The following is a 23548-nucleotide window of genomic DNA, read 5'->3' as shown; positions in this document are numbered from 1 at the left end:
CATTTTGCAGAGTAGCCTCCTCACCAAAAAAAAAAAAAAAAAATCAGAAAATGTCACTTATTCAGTCTGGATTTCCTCCAGGCCACCAGGTGTGAGCATCACCCGAGTGGACCTTACGTTCATGGGTATCATTTCTTTGTTTTCTTTTATTTTTTAACAATACTGACTCTCTGTGGACGAGAGTGTACAGAAGTAGCCAGCCAGTGAGAATGTACCCTTTTTTTTCTAGTGGCAGACGCAGAGCGGAACATGAAGTACAGAGCACGCAGCGGACTCTGACACCAGTGATCTGAATGAGTGTTCTACTGTACAGGAATATTCTGCTTTTCTCAGGAAGCCTCTGGTATTTCAGTATAACCAAAAAAGCCCAGTGAGACTGCAACCTTCAAAACAACAGATTTATGGTCTGTTACTGTGCACTATTTCAGAAAATCTGAAAAATACTCATTTAAAAAGACTTTTTCTGTTTGTATTCAGAAAGGCGTCTGGAATCATATAATGTATTTTATATATATTATATTATTAAATATATATAATGTATATTATATATATTATGTAGCTCCATAAACCTCATGCCTTCCTGCACACTGGTCGCTTTTCCAAGCAGCTTTTTGTTTCCCCTCATTCATATTTATATTCCAAAGAGTTCCCTGCAGCTCCAAATAAAATCACTGCATTTCCTCCGAGCGAGGGGAAGTTCTTTTTTATTTAATAAGCCGAATTGCTGCAACAGATCTGATTAGTTAAACCTTTTTTTTTTTCTCCCTCCTCCTTAAACATGTAAACAAGAGGCAACTCAAGTGATTCCATTGACATTTTTTAATGGTGAATGGAAAAGCAGTCACTTATGTAAGTTCTGTATTAGAAGTGCAACCAATTCGTCTCCCTGACCTTGCAATCCATATTTAATTACCCCGCTTTATTTTTTTGTGAAATAAGTTTTGCTGGTCAAACTTTCAAAAAGGCTCTGCACAAAAAAAAAAAAAAAAAAACAGCTGAAATTATGAATCAGTGTTGAGCTCTGTCGTGCATCTCCACCAAAGGAAATGGGTGCATCAAAGAAATGGCAGAGCACAGGGAGAGCCATTTATTAACTACTGTTGTTCTTTGGATCTGATAAATTGGTGCATCCCAATGAAGTAGAAAACTCTTTTTTTGCGTGTTCCTTCACTTTTTGAAAAGTAAACCGTGCTCGCAGTGCATTTTTCTCATAGAGATCAAAGTATTTCCTGTCCCTACAAATTCCTGTGGAGGCTATCTGTCGGCTGAGCTAACCGTCCCACCCCTCCGGACCAGAGATGGAGGACCGTCTGGAGACACACTTATCATTTCTGCCACAGTTCCAGTCGGCCCCGTGCCCTGCCCTGTTTGTACTTCCATCTCATTACTCATGTGCTTTAACAAGGCTGAGGGGGTGTGTTACCTTCGCTGACGGCACAGGAAAGCTTTATGTGATACAACCAAAATAGAACTGACACATTTATAGATCTTATCATTCATCATGTCCTTGCCAATTAAGGGAAAAGAACAAGTCGGTAATCCACATTTGGTCAAGTCTCACCGCAGACCACGAAAATAATGAAATAATTCTCAAGGCCCTGTCGTCACTTGAGTCACCCGGCATTATTTCTTTAAACAGCTTTCCCCTTCGACGTCATCAATAGAATGGCAAAGCAGCAACGGCAATCGAGACAGGAAGGGAGAGAGACAGACCTTTCTGCTCGAGTGTGTGTGTCCGACATTTAACATGCAGTGGAATTAGCCATCACATGTCATTTTCAGTGATGGGAAAAATTAGGCCATTGTCACCCTAGTGTGTAATTCTCTGACCACCACGCAGAGAAAGTGCATGTGAGTATGTGTGGCTTTGAGCGAGCTGCACCAGTTGCAGCTATCCTTTCTTCTTCTTCTCCTTTCTGCTTTTCCCTTCAGGGGTCGCCACAGCGAATCAACTCTCCATCTGACCCTAGTCTCTGTATCCTCCTCTCTCACACCAACTACCTTCATATCCTTGCTCACTACGTCCGTAAATCTTCTCTTTGGTCTTCCTCTAGACTTCCTGCCTGGCAGCTCCAGTTCCAGCATCCGTCTAGCAATATATTGAGTATCCCTCCTCTGTACATGACCAAACCATCTCAGTCTGGCATCTCTGACCTTCTCTCCAAAAATCGAACCTGTGCTGTGGCTCTGATATACTCATTCCTGATCCTATCAATCCTGGTCACTGCCAAAGAGAACCTCAGTATCTTCATCTCTGCGGCCTCTAGCTGTGCCTCCTGTCTTTTCGTCATTGTAACTGTTTCTAGTCCATACAGCGTTGCTGGTCTCACCACTGTCTTGTACGCCTTTCCTTTCGTTCTGGCTGATAGTCTTCTATCGCATAGTACCCCTGACACTTATCTTCACCCATTCCAATCTGCTTGAACCCATCTCTTCACCTCTTTTCCACACTCTTCGCTGCTCTGGACTTTTGACCCTAAGTACCTGAAATCCTCCAACTTCTTGATCTCCACTTCCTGCAGCCTCACCGTTCCACCAGAGTTCCTCTTGTTCACACACATATATTCGGTCTTGCTGCGACTAACTTTCATTCCTCTCCTTTCCAGAGCATACCTCCACCTCGCTAGATTGTCCTCTCCCTGTATTCTGCTCTCACTAGAGATCACAATGTCATCTGCAAACATCATGGTCCATGGATATTCCTGTCTAACCTCATCTGTCAGCCTGTCCATCACCATTGTGAACAAGAGGGGGCTCAGAGCTGATCCCTGATCGCATCCCACCTCCTCCTTGAACTTCTCTCTTACCCCTACAGCACACCGCACCACTGTCTCACAGCTAACATACATGTCTTGCACCAGTCTAACATGCTTCTCTGCCACTCCAGATTTCCTCATACAATACCAGAGCTCCTTTGGCACCCTATCATATGCTTTTTCTAGGTCTGCAGCTATCCTTTATGTTATTTTATTTTTCTTATGATGATTTTTTGTTTTCCATCTTGTACTTGCTGCAGTACAGCTAGTCAACACTGCTTTCACATGAAGAAATTATAAACATATCTAGTATAAGAATCAGGTCCTTGCTGGGGTTGAACGATACATTAGTAAAATAACATGGCTTTTTTGATCTGTAATAATGCTTGTCTATACCATGGACTCAGACCCACATAGTTTCTAAGTTCAGTAAAAGCTGAATGGCCACACGTGAGCTCTGTTTACAGTCCGACGCTTTCAGATTCCCCCACTGATCACAGAGTAGCTCCACAATACCACATTGTCATTACGCAAAGCATCGGTGGAGTTCCAGCCTATGTTTACAGCTTTTTTTCACCATTATTTACCAACTTCACATTATCTTTTTCCACACATGGCAACTACATGTCTTTCTTCCTCGGCACAATGGGTGAATTTGTTTCAGATCTCTGCTCTGCGACATGCATTTGTCAGAATAAGACGTGGTGGCCCAAATAAAAGTAGAAAGGATGTAATGGTCATGTGATTTTGGTTTCTTATCTGAATTGAATTTTAGTTGAATAAATTCATTACAAAAACAGAAGCATATAACCCTCTAGGCTTTTTTAAATCACGCACTTGCGTGATTAGCTGTATTCAATAATTAGGAAATGACTGCACTCTGACAGCCGTGTACCAACAGTTGGCTAACATGTACTCTGATGTTGACCGAGCTGCTTTACGACCCCTGATTGAACAAACTGTACCTGGAGAAAGAGTAACTGAGGCCGCTTTGTTGCTCTGAGCTGCCTCAGCTCAACGTTACAGTCAGCCGTCTGCTTAGTTTCATTTAGCTTGTCTATCGGCCTTTGACCCCTGCTCCTTTTCCCTTTTCCGGCAAAGACAATCTCACATTGGGCACAATGTTTGTGGACCAAAAACTGAAATGGTGCATTGCCAATTGCAGAAAGATTTCTGTGGCCCCTTTTTCTTTTTCTTGAATATTCACATGGTATTGTGTCCGATGTTTATTCTCGCATGTTTCAAATGAAAACATATTTTTCAAATGAAAATGCAGGACGGTCAAACCGTTTAGTGTTAATTGAAGCCAGCCATTTTCCCCTGATACCACAATGAAGATGGGGAGTCTCGGCGAGAGTAGAAAAAACACAGACTAACAAAAGCACAATAGCCTTAATTGCGGCCGAGCAAGAATTCTTTTCATTGACATTTGTGCACTGACATTTAATTGTTACTGGAAGAAAAAAAAAAGAAGAAAAATCTGGGAACAGGCTGGAGTTTGAATCAGGACAGAGTACCCCCTCCTCCCAGAGGAGAATGATGCCTTTGAGCATTGTACTTAAAGAGCAGCAGTTCAGCGGCTCACCGGTCAGTGGCGAAAAGCATTTCTCCTGGCGGAACAAATGTGAAGGCAGGAGGAGGAAATGTTTTCTTCAGAACTAATCTGAACACGACCAAACAAACTTGTTTCTCCACTCCTGCCAATGAACTGACCCTTTGTGCTCCGGCGAGGGCCGGTGCAGTGGGCCGCGGTGACCTCTGCCCCCCTCGCTGATCTAGGCCGTTCTCCCGGCCCTCCGCTTAGCCCGGCATCCACGTGTTGTCAGCAGCTCCTGTTATGTAAGTCATCCTGCCAGACAAAAGCTCAGCCATCCCAGACACTAATCATGGCTGCCCCGTGTTGGCAGCAGCACTGTTCTTGGTAGCAGGAAACCACACATCATCTTCCTTGTATAGAATTTTTCTCACTTGTTGCCAAATTTATAATTTTGGCCGCTCAACAAAGGAAAGAGCAAAAAAAAAAAGATGCAAGGAGAGAAAGATTTTCAGATGCACTGTGACCTTGAACCGGTGCTCCACTTGACTGAAATTTTCCAGCTAGAGGTGGACACCGGGGATGCAATAGAATATAAATCAAACGCATTTGTGCTATTTATAAATTATATACTTGCTCATACTGGTGCTTCCAAAATGAAATAGGCAACTGAGCTCATTCCTTGTCAGCAAGGAAGTACAGTCACCATCACTGCCGTGACACTTCTGATTTTATTTTCTTGCTCTTGTTATTGTAAATTGTTTGCCATGTGGTGCTAATATGCTACAGGAAGGGTGTTTTTCACACTTATATGTATCAGCAGTTGCATGTAATTGGCATATCGTTCGTGTGCAATTGTCACTGATAGGAAGACAATAGTTTGAATATCCCCAAACTAAAGATTTCATCCATTTGGTCAAAGATGTCCCTGTCAACATTAATTCATTCATTCATTCATTCATTCATTCATTATCTATACTGGTTATCTTGCAGTCACGATGGGGCTGTAGGCCATCCCAGCTGACATTGGGTGAGAGGCAGGGTTCACCCTGGACCCATTGCCAGTCTTTCACAGGCCCATGTACAGGGACATTTCCCCTTTCACACCCTCATTGACATGCATGGACAATTTGTGGGCCCCAGTTAACATACTGTATGCTTTTGGACTTTGGGAGAAAACCAGGGAGACTGGAGGCGACACGTAAGTACAGGGAGAGCATGCAAACTTCCAACACCAAGCTTCTGTTGGAATCAAACAAGAGAGCTTCTTGCTGGGAGGTAAAAGCGCCAAACACCCAGCTCTGACCACTGGTCAACATGTAAACGTTAAATCGTGAGCTAATACCAGCCTTACACCTAAATATTTTCCAGTCGCAGTCATAAAACTGGAAGTCAGATGGAAATCCTTAAGAGTCATAGGGGAGTCTTACTGGACTTGCAGTGCACTCCCAACATCTCGGTCATCAAGCGTTAGCTGGTAGTCTTATAGTCTTTGCGCAGTTGTAGCTGAGTCTTTGCCTCATCTTGGGGCTTATGACAATGTTAATTGCGTGTGATATTATCGTCTTTGTGTTACGGCACCCTAACGACTGAATAAACGACCAATAGATGAGCTCCGACAAAATTGGACACAGGAAACCTGGCACCAGCATGATGGGAAAACATTGCATGATGGCAAAAGAATCTAGTCTTAGTTTTCAACGAGTTCTTTCAAAACCTTTGCAAAGTCGTTTATGACGTCCCAAGTATTCGGCGTTTTGTGGTTACGTCGCCATCTCCCATTAATTTACTCACGGGGTAGATTTGCGATGTTAAAACAAATTTCACTTGGGAAATAGTTGGCGAGCGTAGCGAAAAAATATGACGCCACAAGCTGCTATACGATGGAGATGGCTTTGTTTACATTCACCGCTTGTGCCTCCGTTTCTGTTGCTTTTTATGTTCCGGCTAACGGTATAAGTCACGTTACCTCGCGCCGTTGGAACGGAAATGTGCCCGAATTGCTGGACCTCCTGTATACATGCAGGTCACATTAAATTGTCTGAAGGTTTAAGGGAGCCTGGAAAGTCGTGTGTCTCAGTGTGACATTGTCACCTTGTGTTCGCTGTGTGACATCTGTCCACCCGATCCTCCGCGAATCCAACCTGTCAGCATCCCACGTCGGGATAAAGGTCAAGGAAGTCACAGGACTGAAGCAGATCCTTTCAGATCACACAGAGAAGTGACAATAGCTCTGTGTCAACAGAATGTTCTCATTCAGCTCAAATGTTCTCCTGCCTACTGCTTTTCCCAGCGTCCAACACCTCAACAGTCCCATGACCGATCAAACCCCAACATAGCGTGTGGATTGAAATGTCATACGGGTCGTCGCTTCCCCCAGTCTGTGTTAATATCACCCTCTTCTTCCTGGTCTGGGTCATTCTACATCTTCTGACCAGTAGCGATATGGTAACTGTGATGTGTCCTGATGCCGTGCTCTTGTCAGGCCAAACACGTTTCGTCCTGCTGAAACTTTCAGAATGTACGGAGACTCTGCAGGAGCTCGCTGGACGCTTGACTCTGCAGCGAGCGCTTGAGAAAAAAACAAACTGCCTGCTGAGAGAGACATTCTCTCCTGAATTCAGCTCCTCTCCCACTCCACTGTTTTCTTTTAATAATGATGGAGAGACTGAGGGAGGAAGGGAAGAGCGTGCAGCAGCGGAATGACAGAGAGATGTAAAGTGTAAACTCGTGACTCATCAGGCATGGTGGCAACGGGTTCACTGAGTCAGAGATGTGGCGGAAGAGCTCCGGATGGCGGGTGAGCCGAGGGACGGGGGGGGAATAGATGACTGATGGGAAATTTGAAAAAAAAAAAAGGCAGCGAGGACCAGATCTGAGCAGGTCGTGAATGTCAAGGTAATAGAAAGGACAGTTCAAACAGATTACAGGAAACGGCCGCCGCCGTCCTAATGGTGTGTCGTCACGTGGACAGCAAATTTTAATCAGGATCTTGGAATGTGATGTAGGTATGCCTTGAAGTATTCAAAGCGGCTTTTATTGCGGTGTCACTTTCGCTACGCGCAGACAGTCAATCAGCCACAGGAGTTGGACTCACCTAGACATTTGCATCGCATCCCTGCTTGGTGCAAACGGACTGCTGTTCCCAATGTTAGAGGAGGGACTCCTTTGCTCGTCTTCATATTGCCATAGGGTTGCAGTCCTCTGGCCACAGACCTCTAGGCAGTGTTTCCTTGCAGAGAGGACAGCCACCGCTGTTAATGACATTACTTAAGACTAAAGGGTTTAGCCGTCAATGACATAATTCCACTTAGAAGGTGCGGGGGGCTTTGTTTCCAAGCTGCATTCCGCAGCTTCCAGCAGGGGAGCATTTTTAGCTCAAGGCAGAATTGCAGAGGAGCAGAACACCCGCAGGCTGGGGTGTGGGCTGTTTACCGTCCAGAGGCAACAGAAAGGGCTGTGAAAATGCAAAAAAGATCATCTGAAACGCAGCGGTCCCTTCAAGATGTTTGAGCTGGAAACAAAAACAGCTGCTGTAGAATGTGAGGGAGTTGCACTTCATTTCTCAGAGTCACAAACTGACAAAGACTGTGATTTTTTAAAAAATACTGATGATTCTTTTCTCAATCTTTTTCTAAGACGGAGATGTTACAACTCACTTTCTGGCCAATAACTGATACCAACAGTGCATACCCAACTGCAAACTAGTAGACACATGCTCAAGCATAGATATATTGAAATAATATTAGCTTTTTAATGCTTTTTAAAGTGTTGACTTTTAGTTTAAAAAAAATAGAGAACCAAAAAAATTTTTGGGGGGGGTTTATACTAGCATATATAATTCTGCAGTATATGACATCATATCAGGAACACTGGCATTTTTATCCAGTGTTTCACTTAATTGTTAAGTTAATATCTCCTGATAACAATGACATGTTGATAATATTGCATTCAACCCTGTTGATAAATTATTGGGATTAATGATGGAGTTTGTGCAATAGAAATGACAAGGAATTGTTGATTTCTCAAACTGGCCTTTTAACACCAAAAAAACGGAAATTAATCTTCTGGAAAGAAAAGCATGTTTTGTTTTACTACCGTAAAAGGCTGTAATTTAATGATAAGTTCTTAACCTTCTCTACATCACCTTGTATTTAGAAGTTTTTTGTGTAAACGTTTATAAGCATGAAACGTGTAATTTACTTCACTGTACTTCCCTTCTTCCTTTTATTTTTGACCAAAGACAAAGAAATAAAGGAGCTATTATTGCAATGCAGATCTCCATTGAGCAAAGAGCAGCAGAGGGAAAAGTCCTCAGAAACATTCCTGTCTGAATGTGGTTCGAAGCGAAGTTTAAATAGTCCAGTCCACCTCAGAATAACTTCCTGGGTAAAATCAAGGCTTTCAGCTGCAGCTTGACCTTTACCCACTGGTCTTCTTTAGCCAGGGCTGCTTTCATTCACAGCTTTGTCGGGCTGAGCATCGATGACCTCCAGCGTCCTGGAGTAGCGGGTCCATTGCACATTGATGGCCACTTTGTCTTGATAATGTCCCCAGTTTCAGCACTAGGCTGATGCGGGTCTTTAGCTCAGGAATTGAAAAGTTGAAATTAGAACAATTGATTTTGGAAAAGGACTCTCTCATGGCATCTCTTCCTCTGATCACACCATTCAACCAACCACAAGCTGTGTTCCATGTCTGGATGTGTTGGCCAGAGAATTGAATCCGTATTCTGACGCACAGCCCAATGTTTCCGTGGTTCTCAAATCCAGGCTTCTTTTTTTTTTGTTTTGCTTTTTTTGAGATGAGTCACTGGATACCGACAGCTTCTCCGACAGAATTGCCGTATTTTGCCATCCGACACCAGGAGACCCATTCACTTTGTGCGGCGTGCTATTGACATGGGTGGAATGGGTGACATTCGGGGTGTCGGGTTCAAAAACAACCAGGCCACAGTGTGTTTGCATGCGTGTGTGTGTGTGTGTGTGTGTGTGTGTGTCTGAATGGTGAATGACTGTAGTCTGATGTGTTTGTATCTTTTTCTGTCTCCACAGGTGAGGCTGCCAGAGTAGCCTCCACAGCCCCACCTCCTGACAGGGAGAGAACCGTGGTCTTCGTTTTCCTCCTTTTTTTTTTCTGCTTGAACGCAACCCGCCACCTTGTGAATTCATGATCACATGACCGTTGACATGGACACGGTACTGTCCGACTTTGTCCGTTCCACTGGAGCTGAGCCGGGACTGGCCAGAGACCTGCTGGAGGGTGAGACACTGAGCGCCGGGTCGCAAACACTGGAGGAATAACAACCAGCATCCTCTTTTAGAAGGGATTTCAATGGGCTCCAAATATATGAAAATATGTCAATACAATATCTTATATCTTTAAAAGTAAATAACTATTTTAGTTTTATTATATTTATTTAGAAAACATAACTAATAGTTTCACATTTATAAATACTATAAAAAAATATTATGAATAGCTATGATGTACATATTGAAAAAAACCTCTCTGTGTAGTTTTATTTGCTTGCCATTAACTTTCATGATAATAGCCTATTCTTGTTTTTTTTGTCACAGATGTGTATTTTGCCCTATTTTTCTTAACATTTTTTGTTCAGCCGCTGATCAGTTCAGTCCCCAGCGTGCTCTGGAAATAATCACATTCATTCTTGGTTCAGGGCAGTTAAGCAGTGATCTTTTTTTAAAGAACCATAAATAATCTATAAATCCTCACAACAATGATAATTTATAAATGAGATGTTTTTTATTTCTCCCCCTTTTCCGATCCCCTGCTGGTTTTCCCAAAAGCCTGTTTTGTTTTTGAAATCTGGAGGAAGGTTGGTTTTCATCCATATCGCTTGGTTTTCAAAGTAAAAGTTGTTTTCTGTGTTTTCAAAGATAATTATTTTTGTCCTAATCAATAAGTCTTATTTGACTATGTGAGTCAGCCTTTCTGAATCATTTTTGGTGTTTATTCTCCATGAAGTACTCAGTAATAGCTCCTGCCATGCATGATAGGAGGACTTGGGTAGATGCAGGTAGAGAAAGCTGGAGGTCACGAAAATCCATGAACCAACCAGAAAGCTAAATGTTAAAGCCCCCCAGCTCCACCCCCTCCACAACAAACCCACGGGTGAATGTCGCCTGGGTCACGGGGTCAAAAAAGACACGTTATAGGAGATAGCGCACTCGGGACAGGTGGTGGAATATCCTGTCACAAACTCCCGTGCGATGGTGCAGTCATTAAACCCCAAAACAAACAGAGCAGGTTTTTTGTGAGCTCGAAAGCCGCTCCTTGGAGCGTCGCGCCCTGTTCCACATAATGACTCATGACAATCTGTGACACCAGAGGTCTTATCTGATGATATGAAGTCATTCGTGTGTGTGGACTGTGGGCGTTCAAAGCGTCGACTAACACACTAAATATATATTTAGCATTTATGAAACTCATATATGCTTTGCTGTCCTTTATCTTTCAGCTTTGGATGTGAGGAAGCTTATCTCATCGGTTACTTGTTAATGACCATATCAAATATAGGATGAGGTCATTTTACTCTTTTGTTTTCTTTATGGCAACTTTGCGCCCCCAACTGCAAGCTTGCCAACTAAACATACAGCTGGCGGTAGTCGAACGGCAAGCAAAATTGGCCACCGTGTCCGCATGTATGGCTCGTAACCGTTAATTACACTAACAGGAGGAAGGTATAGCTCGGATCAACAGGGCTGCTGTTGCCTAGCAGCAGACCGAGTTGCAGACAAGGATATTGGTTAAAAATGTAATGTTATGCAATGCAGTGCGCAGTGGCGAGCAGAGACCGGTCCCCGGTGCTTATGTTTACTCAAGGGAAGGAATGCGCGGTAGGTAGCTTTTCCCTGCAGCGAGACTACCGGTAAATATTTGAAGCTGGGGATTTGTCAGGGGTGGCCCTGTCCTCTGCCTGGACCCGTCGACTTCACACTCCTATGTTCTCTGTCCAGGTAAGAACTGGGACTTCACCGCCGCCCTCAGTGACTTCGAGCAGCTGCGACAGGTACATGCCGGGAACCTGACATACTCGTATGCCGAGGAGAGGTCGTATCTGCCTCCTGAAAAGGAGATGGCCAAGGTGGGACGGCCCACGCTCCACCGCCAGGATGAAGTGGTTCAAGGTGAGGCCACCATCCAGGGACGTGGTTATAATTTTAGAGTAAGAGACACGAATGCACTTCGTCCGGGAGTGAGGAGGGACACCCCGGCGCCTCCTTAACATCAACAGAATTTTAGAATATTGGCATCATTTTAATAATCTAATAATGACTCAATTAAATAATCCATGACTTTGTTTTTTAAATTCACTCTCTACCTTTGGAGGTCCAGTGAATTTGCCAACTGCTAAAAACAATTTGAACTCATATCCTAAAGACAAGCAAGAAACGATCAGAAAATTATCAAGAACCTTGATTTTGAGTGTGTAAAATAGGATGAAATCATGTAAGTAAGTAAATAGTCAAGAGGTAATAGGATTTTTTTTCATTTTATAAATACATCTGAAAGCTTATTTATGGTCATTCAGATTTCTTGGATGGTTTGTGAAAGGTTTGGTTTTTATTATATGGTTAAAAAAAAAACCATATATGTAATCAGCCAAACCTTAACCCAATTAGCAAGAATTCAGCAAAATTTTAAGTCAAGGCAGATGTTAAATGTGAATTTCCATGTATATCAGGTCAGGATCCTACTCTTTAAAGTGATTTACAGAAACCCAACATTCTTCCAATGAGCAAACACTTGGCGACAGCGGTGAGAGAACAGTGCATTTTACTGGTGCAGAAACCTTAGAGACAATCTCAATGTGGGCAGCCTTCTGTCTCGAGCTAAGGGGGGAAAGAGGGACACAAAGATCGAAAGCAAGATGGTGATAGAGACGGTGGGGGGTGTGAGAGTCGGGAAGGACAGCCACAAATGATCTCATGCTAATAATAACAGTAGCGCTAACAGTTATATGGCTCGAGCTGACATGATACAATAATAGCTTTAATATTGGTGGGCGCCTGGCAGGACCGCTGTAGTAGATCCAACCCTACTCTTGGGATCCTGGGGAATGAGAGAGCCCAAGGACTCTAGAGGAGATATGAGGTTAAGATATGGACTAGTGAGGAGACATTTTTTTTAAATAACGTAATCATTACCAACTGAATATCTGAACCTCTGGAATTCGCCTTCGCAGCCACAGAGAAGCGTCTGTCGAGGGGCATATCCCACGCCAGCTCCACCATCGTCTCGCTGGCCCGCTCTCACGTTTCCAGCACCGGCGGCAGCAGCAACGAGCCCCTCCTGGACACCCCGCTCTGCACCTTCCAACTGCCGGACCTCACCATGTACCGGGACGACTTCCGTGGCTTCATCGAGAGGGACCTGATCGAGCAGTCGATGATGGTGGCCCTGGAGCACGCAGGTGAGGGACGGGGGATTTTTACTGCATTCATTTTGCATACGGTACATACAAGTACAAAGAGATCTTAATGAAGTGCGACCTCCTCCCTGACCTAGTACGTGCTCTCATTTGGAAATGTCCTGAAATTGGGAACATTATCCTCCTGGAAAGGAATAGTAACTGAGAAATGTGGTGTAAAAGTCTTCAAGAAAATTCTGGAAAAATAGTTGAAAATATTGAAATAAATTTATGAAAAAAAAAGCATCAACATATCAGCATTATTCTCCTGAAAGTTGCCTAAAATTTCAAAAGCAAAATGATTAAAATGAAAATAAATTAAATAGAAAAAGCCTTTTCCAGCATTTTGACTAAAACAGGGCGCAGATATCACAAGGTATATTTTGTGTTGTCCTTTTTTTTGCCCAGCTCTGCTTCAGCTTTATCAATTAATCTGAACAGGGGTCACTCGTTTCTCATATTTTACATATTCCCCTTCTGGCCAAACCACGCATGGAGTTGGGTGTATTTGAGATGAGAACACGGTGTCATTGTTTCCGACTACAACAGTGGCTGTTTTGGATTTAGACCTTGCTGTATTTATAATGCAAACAGGTGAGTTTGAACCTTCTGTTCCTGTTTTGTCCGCAGGGCGGCTCAACTGGTGGACGAAAGTCGTTCCTAACTGTCAGAACCTGCTGCCCCTGGCGACAAGCGGAGATGGAAACTGTCTTCTGCACGCCGCCTCGCTGGGTGAGCGTCTGAGACCCACCGATGCAGCGCAGCTTTCGCCCACAGCTTGATCCTTGCGCCCGATCAGACGATTGCGTAATCGTGGCAACTTTTGCACCAGCTCCTGGGCTTGAGACATGGAAATACTTCATTTAACACCCTCAAAACTCCACCAGATTAAAAAGGAACATGCAGTCATTGACATTGGTTTAAACCTGATGAAGCAGGCATGGAAGTCAGGGCAAACGTTTTGTCCATTAATCAATTAATTAGTTAATTAATTTATTAATTAATACCGCTTATCCTGCAACCGAGGGCACAGGTGGGCTCGAGCCTTCACTCTCTCATTCACATCCCGTATGGGTATATTTAAAAATTTGAAGAATATCAAAATAAAAATAAAGAAAAATGTCACTTTTTTAGAAAGGGAAACCCATACATTATATAGATTGATTACACTTAGGGTGAAATATTCAAGTCTTTATTTCTTGACATTTTGATGATTTTGGCTCACATATACTGAAAATTGAAATCCAGTATCTCAAAAAAATCTGAATATTTCACAAGATCAATAAAAAAAGGACATTTTATAACGAAATACCAGGCTTCTGAGTAAAATATTCAAAAAAGTATTCAAAGTTCAAAAAATATTTAACTTTTTAATGTACCTGTTGATTAATTTAATATATGGAGACACACAATTATAACCTTGAACCATAACTTGAGTTTAAAAAAGGTGATTTAAGAACAGGAAAAAAAAAGGGGGGGATTGTCAACAATTTGTGATTTTCAGTGCAGTGGCCTTTGTATCTTTGACACGTCGGTGGTAGACGAACAGGATTTCCAAAAATCCACTCATGGAAAACTTACTATATATTGTTAACAACTTTTGATCAAACACCCTTCATTCAGAATTCACCTTTTCTGAACATTAAAGCTTGAATATATCCCTATTCCTTGTTTTCTGATGTAAATTTGTGTTGCATGTTTTGTTCCCCAGGGATGTGGGGCTTCCATGACCGGGACCTGATGCTTCGTAAATCCCTCTACGCCTTGATGGATCACGGGCTGGAGCGGGAGGCTCTGAGGCGCAGGTGGAGGTGGCAGCAGACGCAGCAAAACAAAGAGGTCTGTTATGGAGGCTGCGGCGTTCACTGACGGCTGATCTAAACATAAAAATACCTTGTGACGGAAGGGCTGCGCGTCTCGATTCCATGTTTCAGGAGAGACATACAGAGGGCTGTGCGAAATCAGGGCTGAAGTGTGCGTCGGATAGCCGGCGCGGGCCTCCAGCCGCCCGCTCTGCGGTTCTATAACATTTAAAAATGTCACATTCACACAGATGGCTGTTGTAGATTGGCCAGCTCATAAAACCCGGGCTGCCTGAAAGCACAGAGGCAACAGGAAGGACAAGCGTCCTCCAGTTTGCCCAGTCAATGTTTTCAGCACGGACGTCGTTCCATATCTTCCTGTAATGTCCTTTGCCGTTTGGCCCATCAGTCAGAATAATCCAGAGTAGTTTGTGCTCTATACGTAACACCTTTAGCGCTCGGTGCTGTTAACGTCAAATTCCGTCCTTGAACCCCTCGGAATTCATCCTGAGGCGTATGCCAGCTACAAGACAGTTTGCACTGCAGGTTTAGCTGGTCTGAAGGTCTTTACCCTCCTTTGCATTTGTTACTTGTTGTTCGCCATAAATTGATTTGCAGTGGTTTTCAGTGATAGTTTTGTCGTTGTGCATGGAGGAAGCAAACCCAGAAGTTTGAAGTTTGTTTCATCCCTAACCGTTCCCACTATTCAGTAAATACTGCTTCCAGCAAAAGGCTGTTTTACATAAACTACACATTACTTTCCATTAAACAGCGAAATAAAGCTCTCCAGTCTTTTAGCCTGTTTGCTTGTGATCCCTATACTTTGACAGGTTCTCTTCAGACGCGGATTGGCAGAACTCAACCCACATAAAAAAAGCATTCAGTATGGTTTCCATTTTGCAAAAAGAAGAATGAAGGACAGATTTGTAATTTCATATAAATTGGCATGATATGTTATATCATCATCAGTCAAGTCCATCTAATGGCTTTTAAAAACACCACTGAGCTGATGGCGCGGTGTGGGTTTTCAGGACTGTAATTAGAATAATAGTAATATTATGAATACATTTATAAAGAGCTTTCTATTAAGTGCTGTTCAAAAACATGATTAAGAGTCAAACAGAATTAAAAATTCATTCATTCATTCATTCATTATTCCCCTATCCCAGCTGTCATTGGGCGAGAGGATGTTTTTTTTTTTTATCCTGAGCAACCATTCTCTCCTGCATTCACACGTTCGGCAATTTAGGGTTTCCAGTGAACCTCCTGCCCGTTGTGGCCTGCGGGAGGAAACCGGAGAACCCGGAGGAATGCGACACAGAGAGCATGCAAAGAAAGGCTCCCAGTTGGAATCCAACCAGGAACTTTGTATGATGCGGAAGACTATCCACCGTGCCACCCTGTGATAAAAGAATATTTAAATGAAATTCAAATTAAAAGTTTTCAATGAAACACAACCCCAGACTCCCGTGTAACAGCAAACAAGCGCGTCTTCAGCGCTACTTTAAAAACGTCAACAGAACAGGCTGTTCCGGGAAGTGTCTCTTGATGTGTTTGCTGACATGATTACGTTGTCTCCCAATTTCGCCGGTATTCATCATCACTTGATAACGTAGGGAGGGTGTATGAGCACGGAGCAAGAATGTAGCAGGGTTTCGAGATATGTGCTAAGCTAATTAGCGATAGGTGTTTTTTTTTATTTTTTTTTATCTCCTCTAGACTCACTTTAGGAAATGTGGCGAGCACACTCCCATTAAATATGTGACGTGCTTGCAGTCGCAGACACACTCTGCGCACTAATGACTTCTGCGTCTCGGAAGCGCCACAGTTGTCCTTCGGCAAATGAATTCAACCCGACTGCTGCAGGGGCTGTGTGACTCTGTGGAATGAATACAGACAGCACTTCAGAGGGAAATGTTGATGAGCGGGTTCTGCCTGGATCCATGCGGAGGTTAAGAACGCAATGTTAATTAGGGTTCCGTCTCCGCTTGCAATGGAAGACCGGGATTCATGAGAACTCTTGATAAGACACCCGCAAACATTAGCGCGGGGTTTCGTGACATCCGACGCTTTTGAGGTGGCAAACATGTCTCCCTCTTCCTCTTCCCCTTTCCAGTCCGGCCTGTTGTACACGGAGGAGGAGTGGCAGAAGGAATGGAACGAGCTGCTGAAGCTGGCCTCCAGCGAGCCGAGGATACACTACAGCACCAGCAGCACCAACGGGTCAGCGCCACTTTTTTTTTTTTTTCCCCCTCAAACTTTCTCAAAGTTCTCTAGACTGGAACAAGCATGTCGTGTGCAGTTCTATAAACATGGCGTGCGAGAGAAACTCCTTCCTGTTTATTTCTTATCGCATTAGCTAACTTCTTTTTTTGTCATCGTGTTTTCCACTTTTGCATGGGATTTTATTGTTTCCTCTGTGAATGGAGAGTGATGTTGACTTGTTGTGTGCGTGTGTGTGAGAAAAACTGGAAACATAAAGGTATTAATAACAGTCATTATGATAGCGATTTTCACTAATGTGATCCTTTAAATATTGATTTTCAATCCAAACATATGGTGAATCAGAAGGGATTTGGTCATGTGGTTGAAACTGTTGCCGCCGTCTTCAGGGGGGAGTCCTCCGACGAGCCGGTGTACGAGAGTCTCGAGGAGTTCCACGTCTTCGTCCTGGCCCACGTCCTCAGGAGGCCCATCGTGGTGGTGGCCGACACCATGCTGAGGGACTCCGGAGGGGAGGGTAAACTTTGTCTTACGCCATTGATCATGAAGCCATCTTATTTTTCACCCTGCACGTATGAAACGGATAAGGACTAGAATAACAGCTGGATCATCACACCTTGGGAAAAAAAAACAAACATATTGTCATTTAAAAACGATGAAACTCGTGGTCCTGGGGGTCAAATCACAGCAGCAAGTAACAAAACACAGCGATTGTTGTGTTTGAGTTTGTTTTGACCTTCAGGGACCGCCGTAGGAGACTTGAGACCGTGCAGCTCAACATCTGCCTCTCATGAACACACTGACACTCAGTTCGAACACATTCAGTCGTCAAGCCATTCATCTGGTTTCCACCAATCAGACGCGCCATTTATCGTGACCAGAGATGAAACCGCTGTTAATCTGATCAATCACAGATACCCGAGACCTTTTGGACAAGCGAACTGTTTATTCAGATTGCAAGCCGGTTTGTTGGCCCGCAGCAGCTCATCCGCCCTCTCCTTGTCTTCCATTCCCCAGCCTTCGCTCCCATTCCCTTCGGAGGCATCTACTTACCGCTGGAAGTGCCGGCTGCCAAGTGCCACCGCTCACCGTTGGTCCTGGCCTACGACCAAGCGCACTTCTCTGCCCTGGTGTCCATGGAGCAAAAGGACAGTTCCAAAGAGCAAGGTGAAGGCCCTCCCACCGTTCACCACCGCCAAACACATGGAAATCAAGCGGATGATGAGAATATTTTCGCTCACTTGAAAACACATGAGCAGCGTTCATAAAACATGTGTGGCCCTTTTGAGATGCGGGCAGATTCCTAAGAATGGTGTACTCAAACAAATTAATATGTGGATTTGAGAGAAAGGCAATGGAAAACAGAGTTGAATATTTTTAACAGAATGAGGGATTTATGATCATCTTAAAGAGGAACCTTGTAAATTAAATGCATTCAGTGCACGGCACCACATAAACATGCATCAAAGGTTGAAAGGAGGGGCCAGCAGCCTGAATCCTGTCTGAAAAGAATGATGAACACCTTCAGCTTTTTGAAGCAAAGTAATATTTGGAAGTGGTTTTATTCAGTGACAAGTATAATAAGTTTGAGCCAGAAATGACCTGGAAGTGAACAATAAGCAATTGCCTGAGATTTTTGTAAGAGGCTGTCGAATTTGCTCTTTCTTTTTGCAGTGAATTGTCCGCTGGCATATCAAACTTTTCAAAATGCAATACCGGTCAGCTAAACATTACAATGGAAACTGAAAAAGGGGGCAAAACAATCCAGGGTGCAGAGTTCAGGCGGTGACTGTTCTTTTCGATGACAACCAGCAGTGGTGATCCCGCTCACGGACTCCGAGCACAAAATGCTGCCACTGCACTTTGCCGTGGACCCTGGGAAGGACTGGGAGTGGGGCAAGGATGATACTGACAATGTGATGCTTGCAAGGTCAGTACAGAGAAACGCCCCGGCGGTGAGGAGAGCAGGGGAAAAAGAAAAAACTGATATGCACTGAAAATGGTCTGACTATGATGCCTTGCATTTTATTAAAGCATTTATTTATTTTTACTTATTTGTCTATTACATGTTCTCCCATACAGTCACATTCCATCCTGTTAAAAATTCAATTAATGAAAAAAAATAACTTATTCCCTGGAAGAAAACGGTAGGGAATTTGCCACTCAGTTGATAAATATGACATTGATAAGAAGAATATTAGTAAAGAACTCAAAATCAAAATGCATGTTAAGATAAGTAATTTTTTTTACATTTTATTTTTGAAAATAAATAAGACACATTGCTTCTGCTCTATTCAACTGCTGATCCTTGTGTTACCATTCACTACCCTTTAAGGCATTTTCAGGTTGTTTATTTTTTGCAACCTTAATGTGATGTACATTTCACAAAGGTACTATACAATAAGCAAATATCAGGTAATGATAAAAATCAAAGCATGTTTTTTTTTTGTACAGTTCTACTCACAGGAGAATTGTTTGGAGTGGCACAGCATGAGTCTGCGCAACCTTATTGACAGCTGTCGGGATTGACTCCTGACTCCAGATTACCAGACTAACTGCCCGCTAGAACAAGATTAGCTCTAAATACCTTCTATGAATGGACCAGAAAAAGCAGCGCTGTTTATAAATAGCCCTCCACTTTCCCTCGGTTGATTAGGCTGCGGACGTCTTGGTCCGACCGAAGGGTGAGCAGACAATTTGACATGAGTGGTTGTTAACATTGTTGAGGAAAGGTCAGCGGGTTCATTCTTTGTGCATCTCGGGCCCTTTCAGCAGAGTGATGGTTTAAAGGGCTGCAAGAACACGAAACAGCAAAAGGCTTTTAGCTGTTCGCCATTCAGAGGCAAATTATCCATTTTACAAGCACCATTAAAAACCTGCATTCGGTTGTTTGTATTAACGTGAGGAAATAACATGTTGTAGTCTTTTTATTCTGTTGCATTAAACCCACCTCTCCCTCTGCCTCTCCCTCCCAGCGTGGCTCTGTCATTAGAGGCCAAGCTCCAGATGTTGCACAGCTACATGACCCTCACCTGGCTGCCTCTGCCCTGCGAGGTAAACATGGGGGGGGGTTCCCAACACCACGGAAAAATCTGGAAGACTTCTAAATAATTTTACCAGTCAGAGAAATGTAGAAAAAGAAAATCCTGTGCTTTCCAAGGAAAAAAAAAAGAAAAACATAACCCAAAATTTCAAAAAATTGTGTGATCCTTGATCCACTGGTCTCGAGCCAAAGACAAATGACATGAGGCGAGAGGAGTGTTTCGCTTAGACTGTCTCTCAGTTGATCACATATAGGTCTGAAATTATAGATATTACATAATCTAGAACTCATAATGATAATTTTGTAATAAATGTTATGAGAGTGTCACTTAGCTGGAATGAATAACCTTAAAATTAGCAAGAGATTGCTTTTATAATGAAAATAAACAGAAAATTGGAAAGAAAAACAAAGCGTTGAAAGATGAGCAGGTATAAAATGTGTTTTTTTTTCTTCTGTCAGTGCTTTCGATTGTACCCTAATCATGGCGTGTCGCCACCAGTGGATTGAAAATACATCAAATGTTTTTCAGATGCACTGAAACTAATAAAACTAATAATTTGCAAGAAGTTAGGCAAAAATGTATCAGGGGAAAAAAAGCCCAAATTCTCAAAATTGGCAACAAAATGCCCCAAAATGTGAAAGGAATTTCAAGAAAATCATCACCTTCCTGGAAAAGGGCCTTTTTGAGATTTTGAAAAGAGCAAATTATCATACAGGTGTTATAAATGTTGAAATGATGAGATTTATTCATGGCTGATACTCCAGAATAGTTGACCAAATCAATGAACCTTTAAATTAATAAAAGTCCAAATAGTGTAGATAATATGAATACTTTTGTGCTGTCTGCTCTTCTATTAGCATCATCATTTTTCACAATAATGTAAAGTCAAAACAGTATTTTGGTTCCAAGTCCAAGCTCTAGCTAGCTTTTTTAGCTTAAACCATTTCATGCCCTAGCTGGTAAGACTTAAGAGCTCGATAAGTTAAAGTTCTGCCATGTTATGCTTCAAAGAGACAGGACTGTTTTCTTCACCTCATCCGAAATCAACACCTCTCTTAATCTCCAAATTCAGCATCCTTCATCTTCCAGCCTCGTTACCTTTAGGGATAAAATGCGTCTGAATCCTGAGTCATTTTCTTCCTGCCTTGGTCTGCAGAAAATAGCTTGGTGACTCAGTCTCTGCACATCCTGTATATCTGTTTTTTTAATATTTTTTCTTGTTTTTTATTAGTTGTTCTATAGACCTGAGAGATGTATGTGTGTTTACTCTGAGAAAGGTTGATCTGTCAATAGATCTGTCTAAGCACAGCATGCACAGTTTTAATTATGATACAGTATTGTGATTTTTAAGGGATAGTTTTGCTATAACATCGGGTATCCTACCATTGAGTTAATTTTTTTCCTCAATAAATTAATTTAAATTAATTTCAAAGTCATGGGAAATACCATCAGCAAATCCGTGGCTAGTAATCTTTGAAAATAAGCAAAACACTGTCTGTAGACAGTCAATAGATAAAAAGAGCATACTTCACCTAAAACTTACTTATAATGCTGTCAGCTCCAGGCAGTTCTTTGTTGTGTGTCTGTCATGTGATCTTGCTGATAAATCAATGCACATTGATTTAATGAGAGATTATGCTTCCTCTGCCCCCCAACCCTCGCAGCAAGCCCCTCTGGCACAGCCCGAGTCTCCTACTGCATCGGCAGGAGAAGACGCACGTACTCCTCCCGACTCGGGAGAGTCAGACAAAGAGTCAGTCAGCAGCAGCTCTAACGGCAACGGTGACACCACCATGGGGTCGATGGTCAATGGGGGCGGAACCTTGGCCAAAAACAGCTCCTCATCCTCGTCAAGTTCCTCTAGCAGCGGAACAGGAACGATGGGAAAGGATAAGACCAAGAAGGATAAGGACAAGGACAAGGAGAAGGATAAAGACAAGAAGAGGGCAGATTCTGTGGCCAATAAGCTCGGCAGTTTTGGCAAGAGCCTGGGCAGCAAGCTGAAGAAGAACGTGGGTGGACTGATGACGGGAAAAAACGCTGGAGCTGCTGTTTCTAAGCCGGAGAGCGGGGAGAAGAAGAAGGGTTCCTTTAGGGGGAGAAAGGGCAGCAAAGACAGCTCGCCTTCAGCCCACGTCTCCGAGGACTCCGGAAAAGGCTCCCCCTCCTCGGGAAGCGAGCGCCTCAACGGAACGGGGAGCAGCATGAGCAGCAGCGGCGGCAGCAGCACTGAGGGCGAGACCTACAAGTACAGCGCCGACGTCAAGGTCAGCCTGGGTATCCTGAGGGCCGCTATGCAGGGCGAGAGGAAGTTCATCTTCGCCAGCCTCCTCACCACCAGTAACCGCCAGCCCTTCCAGGAGGAGATGATCCAGCGCTACCTCGCCGATGCCGAGGATCGTTTCCGGGCTGAACAGGAGCAGCAGCGCCGCGAAGCGGAGAGGAAGGGTGTCACCAATGGTATCCACCCCCCCAAGAAGGAGACAGTTGGCATCCCAGAGCTGACATACCGGCCATATGAGGCCAAAGAGGAGCTCTCCGAAAACCTCCCCCCCTCCTTCAACCAGCTGAAAGCCTCTCCTCTGAGCCCGTCTATGTACTCGGGCGTCGTTCCCATTCCCCGCGCCACCTTCATCGAGCAGCCCCCGGCTCCATCACCCCTCACCCAGCACCTTCATATGCACAGCTACGTGGATACTCGGCGCCAGCTAGCAGGCGGTTCCCCTGCGACCTCATACCCCGGCCTGCCTTCATACGCTACCCTTCCTCGGCACTGCCCCGTGACACAGGGTCCCATCCATCCTCAGTGCAATAACTCACAGGGCCCCGTTTCTCTGAGCCCGTCACACCCTGCGCCCTCATACCCCTTAGAGTTTGACCCGCCGGACTACCCGGTGTGTGACTCCGCCACCGGGAGCTACACCAACGGCTACCGGGACACTCGTCCCATCCTAGACTCTCGGAGCGGGCAGCTCCCAGTCAGGCACTACTCACTAGGCAGTGCCGGTGGTTTGGCCAGCCTGCAGTCCAGCCGCTGTCGGACACCCAGCTGCACCTACTACGGACACCCTGAGACGGGCAACTACTGCTCCTACTGCTACCGGGAAGAGCTGAAGAAGAGGGAGACAGAACCAGCCATCCACAGGTTCTGAGTGGACCTCGGTATGGCTTGAATTTGATGAGTGGCCTTTTCTACTAAAAAAAAAAAACACATGGTTTGGGCCAATCAGCCTTTGGATGGACAACAGAAAGGCACATCCCTTCTTTTCAGCTGAACCTGTGGGAACTGTCAGCTTTGAAAAGTGACCCAGAGTCTACAGAAAAACCAAGGTGGTCTCAGACTGCGGGGGGTTGGGTCTCCTATTTCACAGCGGAATTGACTAACTGCACTTCTGTTACATTTTGCTGTGGCTCTTATGCAGGTGTTGTGTGTGTGTGTGTGTGTGTGTGTGTGTGTGTGTGTGTGTGTGTGTGTGTGTGTGTGTGTGTGTGTGTGTGTGTGTGTGTGTGTGTGTGTGTGTGTGTGTGTGTGTGTGTGTGTGTGTGTTAGCTGCAGGCTCTCCCTTCTTATCAACGCCTTGCTACTGTCACCTCCTAGTGGAGAGAATGTATATGGCAGGCGCCATAAATAACATATTGAACATATATTCATAAGGACTCGAATCGGTTACAAGTCTTCATTTAAAGTGATGCAAGCACAACAGGAACAGACATGAGGTTAAAAAATCAATTGAGGGATGTGTGACAATTGAAGTCGA

At 43.9% G+C, this 23548-nt stretch overlaps 1 protein-coding gene across 2 annotated transcripts in view; it reads left to right on the top strand.

Moving 5' to 3' along the window:
- otud7b (OTU deubiquitinase 7B) overlaps positions 1-23067 on the top strand; it is a 34482-nt gene extending 11415 nt beyond the window's left edge. The window contains exons 2-12 of one of the 2 annotated variants that reach the window (XM_086153717.1): positions 9345-9552; positions 11268-11438; positions 12497-12724; positions 13352-13453; positions 14433-14560; positions 16640-16746; positions 17136-17263; positions 17764-17913; positions 18562-18676; positions 19722-19800; positions 21455-23067. In XM_086153717.1, coding sequence (XP_086009843.1) covers positions 9468-9552; positions 11268-11438; positions 12497-12724; positions 13352-13453; positions 14433-14560; positions 16640-16746; positions 17136-17263; positions 17764-17913; positions 18562-18676; positions 19722-19800; positions 21455-22942 — 2781 coding nt within the window. In that variant the 5' untranslated portion in view covers positions 9345-9467 and the 3' untranslated portion in view covers positions 22943-23067. Of the gene's footprint in view, positions 1-9344; positions 9553-11267; positions 11439-12496; positions 12725-13351; positions 13454-14432; positions 14561-16639; positions 16747-17135; positions 17264-17763; positions 17914-18558; positions 18677-19721; positions 19801-21454 lie in introns of both variants that reach the window. The other variant, XM_086153716.1, reaches the window with a different exon arrangement.
- Positions 23068-23548: the final 481 nt, after the last annotated feature.

This window comes from Fistularia commersonii, chromosome 10 (assembly GCF_037954325.1).
Source record: "Fistularia commersonii isolate RoL2024-O1a breed Wild chromosome 10, RoL_Fcom_v1.0, whole genome shotgun sequence".
Taxonomy (NCBI): Eukaryota; Metazoa; Chordata; class Actinopteri; order Syngnathiformes; family Fistulariidae; genus Fistularia; species Fistularia commersonii.
The sequence above is the reverse complement of the archived record's forward strand: the minus strand, read 5'-3'. Positions and strand labels throughout refer to the sequence as shown.